General features: G+C 43.7%; 1 protein-coding gene across 1 annotated transcript in view; it reads right to left on the bottom strand.

Moving 5' to 3' along the window:
• Nucleotides 1–311: 311 nt before the first annotated feature.
• The window catches only part of SBF2 (SET binding factor 2), a 485,589-nt gene continuing 466,529 nt past the window's right edge, over nucleotides 312–19,371 (bottom strand). The window contains exons 36-42 of the mRNA XM_027852565.1: nucleotides 17,777–17,904; nucleotides 15,967–16,200; nucleotides 14,688–14,792; nucleotides 10,554–10,747; nucleotides 7,516–7,603; nucleotides 5,132–5,263; nucleotides 312–3,707 (exon numbers count right to left, since the gene is read on the bottom strand). Coding sequence (XP_027708366.1) covers nucleotides 3,609–3,707; nucleotides 5,132–5,263; nucleotides 7,516–7,603; nucleotides 10,554–10,747; nucleotides 14,688–14,792; nucleotides 15,967–16,200; nucleotides 17,777–17,904 — 980 coding nt within the window. The 3' untranslated portion in view covers nucleotides 312–3,608. The remainder of the gene's footprint in view (nucleotides 3,708–5,131; nucleotides 5,264–7,515; nucleotides 7,604–10,553; nucleotides 10,748–14,687; nucleotides 14,793–15,966; nucleotides 16,201–17,776; nucleotides 17,905–19,371) is intronic.

Raw genomic sequence — 19,371 nt, 5'->3', positions numbered from 1 at the left:
ACAGGTGGGTGTCACTCTTCTGGATTTATCCTTGGTTAATTAATCTTGCTTCCATATTTTGCACAGGTCTCTAAAAAAATCTAAATTGGTTAGGGAGTTTCCTTTGTATTTGCATTGTTCCTTTTAGACCTTCCCAGATTTTCAACTCTCCTTTCCATTTGTCATCTTCTATTAGAACATCAGTTCCTTGAAGGCAGGTGTTAGTTTGATTGCTTGTATTTGTATCCACAGGCCTTGCAAGCAGTTAATAAATATTTGTGATGCTTGTGCCTGCACATCTCTCTCTCTCTCCTCTTTCTGTCTCTGTCTTCTACCTTTTGACAACTTCCCCTTTTCCTCCTCATTGGAATGGCTTTTCTTTGTGTTTTCAGAACTACGTTCTTGAGAGTTTCTTGTGGAATTTTACTCCATGCATTTCTATCTATACTTTCTTGGAACTTTTTGAAATTTAATCTCCCAAGACTTTGGGAGCATGTTGGACTATTCCTAGCTTTCCTCTTCTCTAACGCAAACTCTAAGACAGTGGAATCCTTTCCCCCCCAAGATTTCCATCATTTTTGCTCCAGCGACCAGTTCCTTCCTGTTGTAAATCCTATCCTATATTGATGGAAGGCCCTGGAGATGTCTAACCTGGAGAAGAGAAGACTTAAGGTGGAGGCATGATTGTTATTTTCAAGTATTTGAAGGGCTCGAGGTAAGGAAAAACTTGCTGACAGCGCTATCCCAAAGCGGATCAGGTTGTCTCAAGAGGTGGTAGGGTCTCCTTCAGTAGCAGTCTGCATAAAGGCTTGCCACTGTTGGCTGTGCCGGAGAGGGGATTGTTGATGAAGTAGATGAAGATTCCACAGACTGAGATAAAGCTGGAGAGCTAGTCTGGAAACAAGTCATTGAGGGCCTTGGATGCCAACCTCAGGAATTTGGACTTCATCCTTCCATTGACAAGCTGCTGAAGGTTTTTAAGCAAGACAGCTCATTCTGTTAGAACCTGGGCGATTACTCTGTTGGTGCACAGAGGATGGATTGGGGAGAGAAGATAACAGAGCCCCTCGGCGGTTGCTGCAATAGTTCCCTGTATACATTCAATGTTTTCCTTTCTCAGGGTCTTTGCTTATACCTGGAAGGTCCTTTCTTCATCTCTGCATCTTGAAATTCTGTCTGTTATTGAAGACCCAGCACAACAGAGGCAATGAGGTATAGCATAGCATAGAAAGCCCTGGATTTTATATCAGAGGATGTGGTTTGAAGCTTAGCTTTGCTATTTATTGACTGTGTGGCCTTGGACAAGTCATAGTGTTGGTGTGCTCATCTTGAAGATGAGGGGGGTTGGTTAGATGGTCTCTAAGGTCCCATCCAGCTTTAATTCCATGAGGCCTTTCCTGATCTTTTCTCTCTTCCCTTCCACACTGTGAAAGTTGTATATGGTCTTTCCTTCTTCCGATCTCTCATAGTACTTTGTATTTTTCTTCTGCTCAGATTATGGTTATGTTTTATTATGATTGAGTTACTGAACATTTATTTATGTGTCTACAGTAACCTTCATGTGCTGCCAACCCCTGCTTCTCTAGAGCTTTAGCCCCATTGCCTCGCATCATGTCTTGCATATGGGAGGCATTTAATGGCGGTTAATTGAATTAGTGATCTAGGTAAGAAATTATGAAGATCTGGACTTAGGGCGTAGAGAGTTTCAGAAACAGAAAGCGGGGGAGGGAATGGTGAGAAGAAGTCACAGATGGCTGTGAATTTCTGAATCAGGGTTACTGGAAGGATGTGATGACACCAGCAGAAACAGGGAAGTTGGGAAAGCAGCAGGACTGGACATGCTGAGATGCTGGTGGGACTGCCAGTTGAATGTGTCTGCTAGTCAGCATGCTGCACAGACTGCTGGGAAAATGGCCTCCTCAGTCAGGAGGCTCTCCCTGGTTGGGTTTCAGCCCCATATCTGAATCCTAAACCTATTAACCCCATTACTCTATGCATGTAAAACAGAGAGTGCCGGGCTGAGCTTGGATTCCCCAGGAAAGGAGGGATTGTGCTTTTTTAAGAAGTATGTTTATTACAAGATGGTTATAAAGTCATGTCACACCTACATAAAATTGTTAAAATAACCTCATTACCAAAGAGTGTTGTGCACAGTTTCAACCTATGAAATGACGGGGTCCATATCTTACAAAGTACATAAAAAAGTACTTCATATACAAAGAAAAATACAAATTATGTGCAATGGCCATTTTCACAGGGAAGTGTATAAACTGGAAATGAGAGAAAAGTCCTTCATTCCTATTGTCTCCCGCCCTGCCCCCCAATTCCTTATATATTAAGACAACTCTTTTTTCCTGGTATGTATACAGTTTGAAATTGGATGTTTTACTCTTAATCTTCAGCCCCCAAAGAGAGTGGTTTTTCTTAGAAAAAGGACCCACTGAATAACCAAAATCCTATGAGTGAATCAGTTTGGTTAGTTTTATATTAAATTACAAGCAGGATGTCTGAAAAAATCAGAATGTACTAAATCATATATACATATTCTTTGAAATATTAGTCTGATATTTCACATATTAACATTTCCAAACAAGACACGATGTTCTAGCTCCCTGCTGACAAGGGGAAGGGTATTTGCTCTGTAGCTTTAAGTTTAATAAACACAATGTTTTCAAATGTAAAAATCTAAAATTGTTCTTACAATTTATGTGCAAAAAATGTTGTCTTCAGTATCCAATCCCACCTCCCAGCCTGCGATGACCCTCCTGGGGCTCTGCCTCTCCTTCCTGTCCCCTTCTCTCAGACAGGCTTGGTTCAGCGGCACATGGTGGGACATGGCAGGACATGGCGGCACACTCCTGCCTGCCCGTGTGGCCACACTGAGAGGATTTCTGGGTCGGCCTGCTTTATTGTTTAGTGTGTTTATCATTGTGTTACTTTGTGAATACAAGTTGAGAGTGAGCAGAAGAGTACGCAATGAGCATTCTTTCTTTTAGCCTTGGAAAAGCAATTTCTTTTAGAGTCCATACATTTGAAGACTAATTTTTCTCCCATTTCCCCAGAGGTCAAATCCCTTGGCAGGGTCACATGGTTTGTCTCTTCCTTCAGTCCCACCAAAGCTGGTAAGCTCAGCATGTATTGAAAACAGCCCACACCTGGCAGAGCCAGCAGCTGGCTGTGGGATGTAGCCCGTGACACGTCTGCGTCAGGCCCGACGGCAATTACTGCTCCAACTAAGGATGGATGGTACCAGGGGTTTTCTACTTTTGTTTGTAAAACCATTGGCTCTGCCAAGTAAATACCGACCCTGGCAGACGTTTTTAAAATCCCCCCCTGGGCTGGCCCCAGATTGCTGTCATGGCATAAGGAGGCTGGGCTGTACACGCTGCCCCATCAGTACAGCTTAGTGCAAACCCAAGCAGGCCCCTGGCTGCCTTCATGCTGAGGCTCCACGTGACAAACACAACTGGGGGAAGCAGTCTGGGGAAGCGAGTTAATCTAGAGATCTACACAGTGAGTGAGGCTGGTTATTTCTCGGTGCTGGTATTCCCCAAAGTCTCTCCTGTGACCTTTCCTATTGGTACAGCCAAAGGCCTCCCTCTCGCTCCTGTATCTGGAGGGGGTTCTGGTCAGGCATCAGAAATACAGCTCTGGATCCGGTCCATCCACTGCTGGGCACTTTGTGAGTCCTGGGCACAGAAGTTGTACACGCGTTTGCTGGTCTTCAGCTACACAACGAAACAGAAACACCAGAGATGAGGAGGAAGTCTCCCTGGGGGCGTTGTGCCAGGGCAGGAGTCAAACACTGGGACGATTTTAAGCCCGCTCGGCTTTCGCTTAGGCAGCTGTCAACAGCATCTCGCCCACAGGCCATTTCTGCTCTGCTGACTCTTCTGCTTCCTCTGGCTCTCACTAGGCACAACCACTTTCTTACCCTCAAAGCCTCGGATGTGACTTCCTAAAAATATTGCTCTTTGCAGTATTCTAAGGAAGAAATACTGTCAGGTGGTCCACAGGGATGGACACAAGGCTGCTCCCAGGGAGCAGGGCTCTAGGTTCTCCTGCCAGGGTATCTGCTCTTAGAAAAAGACTGCCTGGTCAGAGCAGGAAGGGACAGGGATGAAGGGGAAAGAGGACTGAGGAGCAGAAATGCACTGACCAGGGTTTTGCCGTAAGTCATGGCGGTGACTGCCTGTTCGCTCTCTGCCCTCTTCACCAGCTGCGGGGGCTGGGCTCTCCCAAGAAATCCACTGGTACTTAGGGAAGAACAGGTCTGGGAAGCCTGGTCTCTAGGGAGGCCTGACACAACTAGGGAGTCATTTTTCTACTCGTGGAGTTATTGTGTAGACTAAGCCTGGACATAAGACAAGGGAAAATAAAGACCAATTGTCGCTCTACAGGATTAACTGATAGGAGAGTGAGTGGTTTCAGAGAAATCGGTAGATTTCATTTTTGTCCATGGAAGGTAGAAAAATGGGATATAAACCCAATGAAAAAAAGTCTGTGGTGAAGATGGGATAAGGAAAAATTTATCTTCAAGGAAGCAGCACTGCCTCAGGGAACTTGAGCTGGATGTCAACTAGTTCACAGCCATGCACCTCCCCCTTAAAGTATGTTTGTTCTCACACGTTAATAATAGGCCACCTGCTCAGACAGTCAGAAAGCCAAGGGGCCACTAGCGTAGAGGTGAAGGACAGAGGGCAGTGCTGGCTGAGACAGCTCTCTTGGCTCAGGCGGGAGCAGCTCTACCTTTCACAATAGTACTCACAGATATCAGAGATCAGAGATCCCTGGGCTTGTGTTACAAGGGTTTAATTATAGAATTACTGACATTTCACTTTAATGAAATTAAATCCCAGCTTGTTCCCATGACACCCGGTGGTAGTGCTTATCAAGAGTGGGTGATTTGGCCCTCCGAGCCCCTGGGAACAAGTTTGTTAATTAGCTAAAATGTTTGTTTGCTATATATTTCAAGTGGGCTGCACCTGGGAGCCAAGTAAGTCCTGTCTGGCTTTTAGGCTGCATGTGGGCCACCCAGGCCTGAACTAGCAGGTGTGTGACACTGTTCTTGGTACCCTGGGAGCATGAAGGTATATGTGGAGAGAATGTTTCCCAGCTTCAGAAGGAGCTGGTAAAGGCATGATGTACTTACATCAAAAAAGGCTTTGTCACTGGCATGCTTTGGGGCACCCATAGTTGGGGTTGCTGGAATGATGGTTTCCACTTCAGCTAAGTCAATGTGCCCTTTACAGCTTGTGTCCTCACCAGAATCATAGTATCTCAACTAGAACACGCAGGAGACAAAGGGAAGGAATTAAATACATGTGAACAAAACTGGAGGATCACCTGGTCCAAATGTATGTGACTCTGCAAAGAAGCTGTGATCCTGAGGCAGTGTGGTACAGCGGAAGGAGCAATGGCGCTGGAATCAAGAGGACCCGGGTTCAAATTCTACCCTTCACATACTTGCTACCAGTGTAACCTTGGGCTTAAGACTTCAGCTCTCTAGGTCTGGAAAATGAGAGGACTGGATCGGATGTCATCCGAGGTCTCTCCCTTCTTTAGGTCTAAGAGAATGTCAGCACGGGAGAACACCTGCTGGGCTCTCCCAAAGCAGACCCACCTGGAACAGGGTGTGACACCTCTGAGTTGGTCCACCCACACTGCCCTGAGGCTCCCACCCTTCCAAGGGGCCCAGGATCACCTATCTGGAGTCCAAGAATATATCAGGACCCAAGTCAGTGTGAGGAGGCAACATTTTCTCTTTTGTTTAAAGCTTTGCCAGGGGTGGGACTTGGTCCAGCCATCCAAATACAGGCTGGATGAGCACTGGTCTGGGCTGTCACAGGGGGTGGCCTCTGAGGACCCTCTTCACTTGGATGGGCAATGGGTGACTCTGTGACTGATACTGGGCCCTATGCCTCAGCTTCTTTTCACATCTAGTCCCACTGTTGTCTTTTACTGCTGGGCCCAGAATTTCCTTTATGTTCCCTGTGGCCACCTTCCTGGCCTGGAATCAGTAGGGCTAATGAAAAGCCTGCGTTCTTGGGTTTTCAAGAACTTATAATGATTAGCAAAAAATGTGAGTATGAGTATGATTTCATGTAATTGTTAATTATGGTTACAACATGACAGAGTCTCCTCCTACGGTTAGGGGTTGGATGGTGCTCTCTTCTGTTCTACAGACACTAGGATTTCCATGACATTTCTAGGTCCATCAAAAGGGCTGGCATCTGCCTATCTGAAAGCACATTCTCTACATTCCTCTGCCAAGAGCATGACCTTTGCCAAACTCTTGGAGCAAAGGCAGAGGCAGTCTCAACATGGCCCTAGCAGAGGGCCCCAGGGCACCTGGAGACTGGAACACTCTCACACAATCTAAGACTGTGGATCTTTGGTGTGTATCTGGCACATTCACATAATGTGGAGGTACGGCATTGTGAATATCAAGCCTTTCTCACCAGACTGTTAAAAAAAAGTGCTTCAGTTTTACGGATGAGGACAGGACACCGTGGGGAAGGGCAATCCCCTTAGTACTCAGGGGGCCTTCCTGATGGCATGGACTGCAGGGTGGTACAGGAGTGGCTAGAGACTTGGGAGGGACTGCCCTACCCCTACACCTACCTGGGGCAGAGGGCATGTTTGAGGGCCATAAGCTGGGGAGCTGGAGGGGGTCTCAGTGATTATCTGATCCAAGCTCCTTCTCTAAAGACAAGGGAACTGAGGCCAGAGAAGCAAAGGGATAGCCGCAGGACACAACGAAGAGGCGGTAACCCCCCATCTAGGACTCTCCACTTTGCCCCACTGCTCATCCTGTCATCCAGGACAGCTTGACACGCGGCCCCCACTGCTAAGGATGCCGGAGCACAGCAGGAGTGGCAAGGGTGAGATCATACAGGCCACAGCTCTCTAGGGATGGGCCTCCTCACTGGGGTCATTCTGGGCCCCCTGCACTAGGGGACACCAGCCCCTACTGAAGCCCCCTCTCCTCTGCTCAGATCGCCTCTTCCATCTCTCTGCCCTCAAAGGTTTCCTCTGACTTGACATCATGGGGGCCACATCATCTCAGGACAAAGTACAGAGCAGGGCTGTGCAGTGGGGGCCGGGTGGGGCCAATCACAGGAGGTAAGGAAGGCAGGGGTTGGAGCCATACGAGCCTGATCTTCTTATAACCACGAGGGTTAATCACAGCTTCTGCCAAGGGTGATGAGGGCAGTGCTATGCACCCTCTAAAGCCCTGCAGAAGTGGAGCTATTTCTAGGAGAGCTGGGATCTCATCACTGACCTTCCCTCCAAGGATGCAGACCAGCCACAGTGCCTTAAGAAACTAATGATTACTGCCATGGGCAGAGGGTCTGGGATCACTGGGACAAAGAGGAATAATGAGCATGTGCATGTGTGAGCACGAGTGTGCCCTGCAGCAGGCAGACACATCATCTGGTCACTCCAGTAATCGTCCAGGGGCTACTCAGCCTGGTGAGACAGCCCCGTAAACGGGACAGGAAGGAAGCGCCCTCCTCCCTCCCAAAGCATTACCTGATGCTTCGTCACGTCCAGCACAAACCAGCGGGGCTTCCAGCCTTTCAGCAGAGCTCCTCGTTTGTACAGCGTCCCCTCAAAAGACCTGGCAGGACGGAAGTTGGGGAGATGAGCAGAAGGGCCTCGCCCATGTCTGGGCCTGTCTCCCTCCCCTGGAAACCTAAGGTGCAGGTGCTGACATTCTCTGCTCTGGCCTGGTGCTTTGTCTGGCTGCTTCTGACTGTGGATACAGCTCAGTCACCCCTGGGCTGTCTAATCTCATGGATTTAGAGATGAGGAAATTGAAGTGCAAAGAGGCAGAGGGACCTCTGCCAGGTTATGCAGCTAGTGAGTGACCATGCTGGCATATGAACCTGGCAGGTCTTCTGACTCCAAATTTTAAAATTAATTTGATAAGGACTTCTAATTAAATCAACATTTACTTTATGCTCAGTTGCTTCAATGTAAAGGTAGGAATAGAGAAGGACAGTAGAAAAAATGTTGGAAAACATAGATCAGGAAAATGAAACAAAAAAAGGTCAAAGGCTTGTAGACTGACTATACAGAAGCCTCACAACTATATGCCATGAATACTTTCTCTTGAATAAGAGTCAGACATATTAAACAATGAATAACATCACAAAAATGAAACTGATTGCATCTTAACAGACAAGAATTGACTGGTTACCAGTGTGAGAATAATTCCCAAATCATCTGTCTGTGTCAGACAGGCCATGAACTTGTTAAAGAAGAGATCAAAACACCAAATAAAAAGGTAAGATGAAAACATAAGGCCTACAATAAAAAACAATCTACTGATTTTTTTATAATGGGAAATAGATAAAGGAACAGATACCTATATAGACAATCACCATTGCTCATGGAAATTTAACCACTGCAGAATAATAATCAAAAGGAGACCAAAAAAATCTAGGAACAGCCTCAGACAGAACATCTGATTTCTGCTGGGTAGAGAGAGGTGGTAACCAAGGGCAACATAGGCTTAGAACAGACGCTTAGATGCCAAATTTCAAATGTGAAGGATGCGGACTGTGGAAGATTATGAGCAAAAATCACTTCACAAAAGAGTGAGAAGTAACTTTATAAAAAATAAGTTTGCAGAACGGTTGGCTTGAGGTCTAATTAAGACAGATCATCTTACAGCTATTTAAAGAGGAAACTGGAAGGAGGACAATAAAAAGACAAAAATGGAAAAGATCCGTCAATAAACAATTTCCTCTCTCAGTGACAGTGGAACCACATTTAGATGCTGAAAACCCTTTCTAACATGACAGTCCCTAGTGTGCTCCATTAAAGAGAAATAGTGCTAAAGAAAATATGCTGAATTAGACCAAGTATAATATAAAGAAGAGGACCATGATACAAGGAACATAGTTTTGAAGGCACTGAGAGAGTGAGTCTCCAGATATTTAAAAGAGGGAAACTTACAAAATGATTGGAAAAAAAAATCAACTATAAAAAAAAGGTGATAGAAAGAGGACATGAACAATTACCAACCCATATACCTACTTTTCCATCTTTGTGAAACTGTCATCAGAGTTATCTACACTGTGCATCTCTGATAAAAACATGAGAAAGAAACAGGCAATTTTTTGCAAATGAAATTCTATACAAACCATACCTTTATCCAACTGGCTGAAAGGGTCAGAAAACACAAGATTCTACAGTGAATATTATTCTTTTGTAGGATTTGGTTTGGTAAAGGAAAAATGTAGTCTTAAAGGCTCTCCTCCAAAAGGTGTTTAAACATATCTCTGATGCCAACCTTACAATGATATGAGATTCCTTGACTGATCTAACAGGAGCGGTAACTTTGACAACTCACTCATTACTAATATTCAGTGAAGTACAAAACTGTGGATTTTCCACTGTCACAGAGAATGTCCAGCGCAGGAGGCAAATGGAGAGAGAGCAATTCTCTATAAATGGTGATATCTTTAGATGCTCCTGTTTGCAGATGACATTGTGCCCCAGTGTGACCCACACAGAGTCCTGAACCATAGTTTAAGAAGCACCGAAAGGGTCATGAGTGGAAAAAGTTTAAGAAGCCCTAGAACACTGAAGAGTCTTATAAGTAAGAGTCACAGCTACTCCAAAGTGTGCATCCTCACCATTCACGAGGGAAACAAGTTGATGAAGACTATTCACTGTCCAAAATATAACATATGTAGTGGGATGGATGAATGAATGAAAAGGCACTTGTAAAGTGCTTGTTATATGGCAAGCACTGGACTAAGCACTAATTACACAGGACCTTCTGTTCCACAGGAGGAGACAACATGTGTCGGGTGCATGGCCTCGACAGGAGACAACACATGTGGGATGCACGGCCTCGATAGGAGGGACAACACGTGTGGGGGTGGATGGCCTCAACAGGAGACAACATGTGTGGGGCGCACAGCCTCGATAGGAGGGACAACACGTGTGGGGGGGCACGGCCTCGACAGGAGACAACACGTGTGGGGCGCAAGGCCTCAACAGGAGACAACATGTGTGGGGCGCAAGGCCTCGACAGGAGACAACATGTGTGGGGTGCAAGGCCTCAAAGATATCATTAAAGAGATTCTGACCAGTTCTGTGGCACCAGTAAGGGATAACAGAGGCACAGTCTTAGTGCTGCACTGGTACTCACAGAATGCTGAGACCACTAGGAAGGACCCCAGGTGCTTGGTTGGCCCCTGGGGAGGAGTTACAGAGAACATGGGAAAAAGTAGGACAGCAGGAAAAAGTGTGGGTGGGTGATGACCTACCCCACTGGAGGGAGTGCCCACATCAATGAGATCACAAATCCACTGAAGTATATTAAACCTTTACCTATGCGAAAGTTAATCAAACATTCAGTAAAACAGAAATGTATCCTAGGACATTTTGCCTAGCAAATAGCAGGCAATTCCACAAAGAAAGATAAATCAAGTTAGCTATAGAGAGCAATGAAGAAAAGGAACACAGAGATGACCATCCTCCTTGCCTATGTGATGACCACAGGGACACATGCTCTAGGTGGCAGGGAAACTGGAAAGGACCCTGCGTGTCACCTGTTCTCATCATTCTTGGAAGTAAACTGGCTGTAGAGTGTGGCTGCTCTCCGGTCCACTCCATTGGATGGGGAGATGCCAGCATTTTGTTCTTCCCCCAGGCCACTGTCAGGCAGATGAAGCAGAGATCTCTTCTGATAGGAGTGTAAGTTGGTAGTCACAATTCCTGAGGAGCTAGAAGGGTGTCTCCGGGGCTGAAAACATAAAACACATTTTTTAGTCCACCTTGGATAGCAAGCTGGAAAAATAACTTTTTTTTTTTTTTACAACTAATGAAATTAAAAAAAATGTTCAATATTTTATTTTCCCCCGGTTACATGAAAAAACAATTTTTAACTTTTGTTTTTAAAACTTTGTGTTCCAAATTTTCTCCCTTCCTCCTTTTCCCTCCCCACCTCCCTCACTGAGAAGGCAAACAATTCGATATAGGTTATACATGTGTAGTCATGCAAAACATTTCCACAGTAGTCATGTTGTGAAAAAAAAACCAGACCAAAAAAACCCTCAAGGAAAAAAAGTAAAAAAAAGTATGCTTCAATCTGTATTCAGATACCTTGGTTCTTTCTCTGGGGAAGGATAGCATTTTTCATCATAAGTCTTTCAGAATTGTCTTGGATCATTGTACTACTGAGAATAGCTAAGTCATTCACAGCTTATCATCTTACAATATTGCTGTTACTTTGTACATAGTACATTTCACTTTGCATCAGCTCATGTAAGTTTTTTCAAGTTTTTCTGAGAGCATCCTGCTCATCATTTCTTATAGCACAATAGTATTCCATCATGATCATATACCACAATTGTTGAGCCTTTCCTCAATTGATGGGCATCACCTCAATTTCCAACTCTTTGCCATCAGAAAAGAGATGCTATAAATATTTTTGTACATATAGGGACTTTTTCTTTTTTTTCATCTCTTTTGGGATATAGATCTAGTAGTGATATTGCTAGGACAAAGGGTATGAATAGTTTTATAGTCCTTTGGGCACAGTTCCAAATTGCTCTCCAGAATGGTTGAATCAGTTCATAACTCTGCCAACACTGCATTAATGTCTCATTTTTCCCATATCCCCTCCAACATTTGTCATTTTCTTTTCAGTCCTATTAGCTAATCTAATAGGTATGAGGTAGTACCTCAGAATTGTTTTAATTTGCATTTCGCCAATCAATAGTGAGTTAGAGCATTTTGAAAAAATCATTTCTAAAACTCAACAGCTTGCTGGAAAACGTGGGGCTACAGACACGCACCCTGTTGCTAGGGGACCGTCACCAGGCAAGCCATTACCCACTCCTATTAGTAGTTTTTGCATCCCAAATGGAGAGAATTCAATTCATTTCAACAAATATATATTAAGTACCTACTACATGCAAGGCAATGAGATTGCTACCAACGACTTCATTTTATAACATCCAATGGCCTCTTGGGTTTGTTTGTTTTTTTAATAGCTCTCATGAGATTGTAGATTTAGACCTAGACAAGGCCTCAGGGACTATCCGGATAGTCCATCCTTTATATTTTACAGATGAGGAAACTGAGGCTCAGAAGGTTAAGTGACTTGCCAAAGGTCATACAACTTCTAAGTATCAGAGGCAAGATTCTTAACCCAGAACTTCTGACTGTAGAGTTAGTATTCACAGCAACATCTGACATTATTTCATATTCCTAAACCTTTTTTGGCTTAATGACTATTTCCTGAATGTCTACCAGATGATAATAACAACAACTGACATTCATATAGTACTTTACAGTTTGTACATTAACTCATGGTGGCTTCACAACAGTCTCATACAGGGAAGTAGATACCATTGTTCTCATTTTATAGATATGAAAATTGAGGCTCACAGAGATTAAGCGATTTGACCATAGTCACACAGCTAGTAAGTGCCACATGCAGGAGTTGAACACTGGTTTTCTTGATTCTAAGGCTAGATTGGCTAGACTGAGAGTGTGGATGAGGAAGTAATGTACACTGAGATTGGAAAAGTTGATTGGAAACAGGTAATGAAAGTCTTTAAAAGCTCAACAGAGTCAGTCAGTTAACAGACATTTGTTAAGCACCCACTATGTGCCAGGCATTGTGCTGAGGGCTAGAGATATAAAGAAAGACAAAAGACAGTTGCTGTTCTCAAGGAGCTCAGAGTGTAACAGGCAGACAACATGAAGGTAATTCCATACAAACAAGATACAGACATGATGAATTTGAGAGACCACCAGAGGGAAGGCACTGGTATTATAGGGGATTAGGAAGACCTTCTTACAGAAGTTAAGACTTTGGCTTTGACTTGAAGGACATCAGAGAGCATAAGAGGCGGAGACGGTGGGAGAGCACTCCAGACACGGGGGACAGCCAATGATAATGCCTGGAGTTGGGAGATACAGCAAGGAGGCCAATGTCACTGGATCACAGAGGATATGGCTGAGTGTAGAGTGTAAAAAGACTGAAAAGGTGGAAGGGACCAGGTTATAGAGGGCCTTATAAGGTAAACAAAGCATTTTATCTTTGATCCTAAAAGGAGAAGGGAATCATTGGCACAGACTGAATAGTGGTGTGTGACAAGGCCAGCTTTGTACTTTAGGAAGATCAATTTGATAGGAGAGTGGAGGATGGATTGGGGTGGGGCATGGGATGGATTTGACGCAGGGAGACCATCCAGTAGGCTACTGTGATAGCCTAGACATGGGATAATGAGGACCTGGGTCAGGTGGTGGCAGTGTCAAAAGAGAAAAGGGAGTATATGTGAGTGATGTTAGGAAGGTAGAAATGATGGGACTTGGCAACTGACTGATGATGGGGGGTGTGAATGAGGAGTTGAGGATGACACCTAGATTGGGAGTCTGGGTGCATGGGAGGATTTTGGGACCTTTCACAGTAATAGGAAAGTTGGGAAGAGATCAGATTTTAGGGAGAAAGATCATGGGTTTAGTTTTGGACATGGTGAATTTAAGATGTCTCTGGGACAACCAGCATGAGATAGCTAAGAGGTAGCTGGAGATTTCAGACTGGAGGTCAGTAGAGAAGTTAGGGCTGGGCAAATAAATCTGAGAATCATCTACACAGAGATGATAGCTGAGTCTATGGGAGCTGATAAGATCACCAAGGGAAATCGTATAGAGGGAGAAGAGAAGGCCTAGCCCTGAACCTTGAGGAGAGTTAAGGGGCATGAATGAAGATCTAGTCAGGAGGCTGAGAAGTGGTCAGACATGTGGGAGGAGAACCAGGAGAGATCGTGTCCTGAAAGCCTAGAGAGAAGAGAGCATAGAGGAAAAGAGGGTGACTGGAGGTGTCAAAGGCTACTGAGAGGTCAAAAAGAATGAAGATTGAGAAAAGGCCATTAATGTGTCAAAGAAGGGATCATTAGTAACTCTAGAGAGAGCAATTTCAGTTGAATGAGGACAGAAGCCAGCTTGTAGAGAGGTAAAAGTGACAGGAAATCTGCCCATCTTTCAAGGCTCAGCTCAAATGCGAGCCCCTTCATGAGACAAGGCCTTCCCTGCTCCCCCTCAGCTGGAAGTGATTGCTTCTCCTCTCATCTCATAGCACGCTATACTCTTCATATGGACTCGTCATCTGTTAGCACATGCACATGCGCATATCTACTTTAGTCATCCCCTGCTACAATGTAAATTCCTGGAGGCCAATGACCACATCTCCTAGTAGTTACACCTGTATCTCCCCCATTACTTTTATTTTTTATTTTATTTTGTGTGTGTGGAGGCAATTGGGGTTAAGTGACTTGCCTAGGGTCACACAGCTAGTAAGTGTGTGAGGCTGGATTTGAACCCAGGGTCATTGCTCTATCTACTGTGCCACCTAGCTGCCCTACTTTTAGCACACTGCCTTACACATAATAGGTATATAATACATGACTATTGAAAACAGGACTGGATCAGTGAAATATACATGATCTGCTTGCACAAGGACACTTGGCAATGTGAGACACCCATGCAGTTGTGCCTCTTGGGTCCTCTCTGTGTGGAAGCCAGGTCAGGACTACTTAGAATATTTCTGTGATGGGCTCCATAGCTCAGGCTGCCTCGCATCAAAAACCTCACAAGTAGAGACCTGAAAAGTGATGGTCCAGAAGATGCATAACCAAGGTAGACACATGAAAGTGCTTCCTGAACCCACTTACCTGGTCTTGTCTTGCATCTTCCTTAAGAGTCACGCTCACTCTTTCCCATAGCTGCTGCCACCTTTCTGGGGTTTGGCTCAATTTGTGTTCTAACCGTTCAATTTCCTGTAGTCAAGGAAAGGAGGTTTGGGGGAAGGTCAGTATTTCAGGTTAACTGATTCATTAGCGTATCACATTTACAACTAAATCTGTGAAGGACAGCAGAAAGCGTACACTAAAAAGCCCAGATGAGGAGCCGGTTTGGGGATCCGGCATTAGAACCCAGCGTCTGTTATTTATAAATAGCAACCAGGGAGAGAAATGAAACAGGGTCTTTGCTTGGCCCTCAAAGCTAGGGTCCCGATGGCCCAGGTGGCGGGACTTCCTTACTCAATGCTTATATGTGTAAAGTGATGTTTTAAGAATTCAAAACAAAGCCTTTTAGTGAGTGAAAGGGCTTAGATAATAAAAGATGAAAACGCTCCTCCCAAACCACTGTGGAGCCTTGGGACCTGACTCTCTCGGTGCATCTCTGGTACAGTGAGCAAAACAAACCCTATAGGAAAAAGCCTGGAGTGGGAAAGATGGACTGAGAGATCCAACATAGATATGAGGTGATGATATCTGGCCATGCCCATGCAATCTGGCCTTACTGGTCTGGACTTCACACTTAGAAATCTCCCAACATAGGGTTAACAGATGCAGCTCCCAGAGAAGCAGGCAGTCACATAACTGGAGTTCACTCTATTTCCAAATTGTTTCTTGGTAGGGATTGAGTTTATCAGGGAATATTCTTCCAGTGGAAGACAGATAGTTGGGCTATCATGGACACTGTAACTGTTCTTCCTTATAAGGGAAGGAAGGTTCTTGTTTGGGATATTAACAATTACCCTTACACATTTCACATAATTATGCCACAACATTGGCCTTGCTGGGTTCCAACTATGGAGCCATTTTGCTCATTTCAACTACAGCCGTGACATCAGCATACCAAACTTTGCCAGTTCCACTTTTTTCCCATGACAATGTTTCTAAGCAAAACTGATTTTCTTGTGCATACTTTGAGGCTTTCTTACAGTACTGTCATTGAGTAACAAGAACAACGTGTACATCTGTTTATGAAAACAACAGAAACCCAGATCCAAGGTCAATTGCACTGACTTCCTAAGGTCACAGAAAAAAAATCTAAGCCCAAGGCTCGAACCGAGTTCAATCCCTAGCTTTCTATCTGGAGGAGGAAACAGGCACTTGTGTCTTAAGGCAACTTAAGAAATGGTACTTTCTGAGTGTGCTGACTTACGCAGAAGAGGCTAGTGATTGCATCTGGCTGCACCTTACTGACATCATCATAGCATGGCCACACTATTCTTCTCTGGCTCTGTGACCTGCTTCCATCTGCCTGGTCTGCATCTTCATAAGGTGTGGATTTTGTTGTTAGCATTGTCCAGTCATACGAAGGCCCTGTGGACAGTGTTTCTTCCATGTAATAGTCCCATTTCTTGAGGCTGGACACATTTATACTGGGCTTTAGTACCTGTTTAAATGGAACATCACAATTTACACCATTACCTTGAAGGTTGAACATTTTTCAATACATTGGGAATCTGCCCTCTCCATACCTACATGCTGGGCTCCAAGAAGTGAGGCAGCTTGCTTTAAGTAGTAAAGTTACCATTCTTTTGAAAGTGTCAGAAATCAACATGGAATATTTTGACCATCACCTTGGCAGAAATACTCTCAATACCAATCCTGGTGACCTCACTTTCCTAAGCAATTTATTTAAAAGCATACATCTAGAACTGCCCATGAATTGAGCCAAAAGAACTCTTTGTGAAGGTAAAGAGTGATACCTTTATCTAGTTTTTCCCTTGCAAATCATTCCCAAGCATAAGAATTGTCACTCTGAGTTATTCTGTTCAACCTTGACTTCTTCTGTCTTTGCGAGAGGCACGAGGGACATGTGCTGCAGAAGCATATGGCTACTGTCTTCTATGACAGCCTCATGTGCTAGGGATATGCTCCAAACATCTTTGTTTCCCTTAATAAGCCATTACAGTCCTGCTATTACATGACTTCACTGAAATCTCTTCAGAATTGATTTCGACTTTCATCCTTGATTAAGGCTAATGAATTTGACCGGTTTACTTCCAGCCATGCAAATTTCCTTTTCTTCCTTTTATACATCCTAACCTTGCCCTTTTCAAGCTTCATACTCTTCCAGTGACAGTGTTCTGGGACTGAGTGAGCCAATCCAAATCCTACTCATCCTGGATGTTCACAATTCTTCAGACTTCAATCATAATTCTCTTAGAATTCCTCCTTTTAACATTGTATCCTCCTCATCTTTTTAGTCTGACTTCATATAGGACTGTCCCCTCCTCCCACTCCCTTCCAGCCCCTTGATCAGTGAGCTGTCTTTCTCCAAACCATCTCTAGTTTCACGTTCTACCTTGAGGACAGGCTACCAGGCCTACCCTTAGAACTCCAGATACAGACGTACCATGATTCTATACTAGTGTGGGATTACTCTGCTTGATGAAAGTCCAACACCTGGCTGGCCTATGTTGCAATACCTCAGCCTTGTCCATGATATTTATGACTCCTAGGTCCCTTTGGAGAGTTCAGATATTGTCTTGCAGCAGAGGAGTTTGGTTTACTTTCCCCTTACTCCTTTATTTTGCATTTAGAAACAATGAAACTCAGTTGCCTCTTTTTATCTCCCCCATGAATCTTCTTAAGATCTTCCCCAAGCTTATCTATCTGACTTCTCATGACCTGGAAGTACTTACTCTCATTTCACAAACTTGGAGGATTTCATTTAGCATATCTTTTTTCACATGACTTATTAAAAAGCCCAATAAGACCAGATCTGGCATTATTGCTTGGGGAACTACGTTTTGTCTCCTGTTTCTAAATCAGGAAAGTTCTTTCCTGACAAAACAATCCCCTTATCCCCTACCCCAAATCATCCCAAGGTGTCTTTGGTGTATAACTTTTCTGAAAGTCTAAATAGATTATAATCAGTTTATGCTATTTTAATTAAACTCAGCAAAACATTAACTCCAGGGCAATGTTAAAAAAAATCAAACAAGAATGATTTCTCTGAGTACCTCTGTTTCCATTGGTGAATATAAGTAATTAAAAAAAATGGGACTCTTCTTGTGCATCCTCTCAATACATTCCCAAATGCAAATTCCCTTTTTGGCATGCTTGTCTCCTTTATCTTCAAACAGTGTTCCTTAAAAACAACACAAAAATAAAAGTTAGATAAAATGAAGTTTAGGACAAAAATGTGAGGTAAGAAAAAAATTTCAACAGAAAAAGGAGGGATATTTTATATGGAATAGAGAATCAATTAGTAAACATTTATTAAGCGCCTACTATGAGCCAGCCATTATGCCAAGTGCTGGCAAAATGAACTTAAAGAAACCACAGCAAATGCCCACAGGTCTTAAAACCATGGGAATTTTATAGAAACAAAAATGACAGCTTTCACAGATCAATGGGAATAAGAAAAAATATGGAATGTTATAGAAAGAACACTGAATTTGGAGAAAGAGGATTTGATCAGTCTCTCACTTACTACCTATGTGACCTGGATAAGCCATTTAACTCCTCTGGCCTCCGTTTTCACATCTGTAAAATGAGGAGGATTGACCACAAAGACAAACAACTCTCAAAGTCTTAAGAATGTTAATCAACAAAATGCCCAATTATGATTGTAGAGGACTGATGATGAAACATGGTACCTACTTCTCAACAAACAGGTGATGGACTTAGGGTACAGACTGAGATAGATATTCTTTGAACACAGACAATCTGGGAATCTGTTTTGCTTGACTGTGTATACTTATCACATGGGCTTTGTTTTTTTTTTTATCTTCCAATGGTGGTGGTGGGGGAGGGAGAGAAAATAGATTAAGTGAATTTTTTTTTTAAATGGGGTGGTTGAACTCAATGACCTCTAAGGACCCTTCCATTTCTCAATCTACAATGCATTGGCTCTGGACCACAGCCTGGCTGAACCTCAGCCCTGGGCCCCACTGTTCTGACTGGTGACTGCTTCTTCAGGACCATTCAAAGCCCCAGCATGCTTTACTTCACTCCTCACTCTCTGGCTACCTTCCCCCCACAGTCTCTCCAATCACCTTGTCCTATATCCACATGTGCATACCTATCACCCATACCCCTAAACCCCCTTCTGGAACCATGATCAAATTAACTCTGTCTGATCCTAGATGAGGTATGTCAATTTACTCATCTATGGTCTTACTCATCATCCCCTTAACTTTTCACACCAAAGTCCCATTGGTCACTATTCCCCTATGTGTGTTATCTTTCCCATTAGAACACAAACTCCTTGAGGGCAGGAACCATGATTGCTATTGCATTTGTATCCTTAGCACTTAGCACTGTGCTTGGCATACAGAAAACTCTAAATAAATGCTTTTTCATTCATTCATTCACTCATAGAAACTCAAAAGTCTGAGAACCAGAAGGGTCCTGAGAGGTTCACTGATCCAAACCACCCTGAACAAGAATTCCCTCTACAATGTTTCTGATAAGTGGCCATCTAATCCTTGTTTGAAGTGGGATATTCCTACCTTCCTAAAAGAGTCCATTCTATTTTGAGATAAGTTCTAATTAGGAAGTTTTTTCTTAAAATGAAGCTTAAAAGCATATTCTTTGCACCTTTTACCTAGTG

This window comes from Vombatus ursinus, unplaced genomic scaffold, assembly GCF_900497805.2.
Source record: "Vombatus ursinus unplaced genomic scaffold, bare-nosed wombat genome assembly UNPS02009770.1, whole genome shotgun sequence".
NCBI lineage: Eukaryota > Metazoa > Chordata > Mammalia > Diprotodontia > Vombatidae > Vombatus > Vombatus ursinus.
The sequence above is the reverse complement of the archived record's forward strand: the minus strand, read 5'-3'. Positions and strand labels throughout refer to the sequence as shown.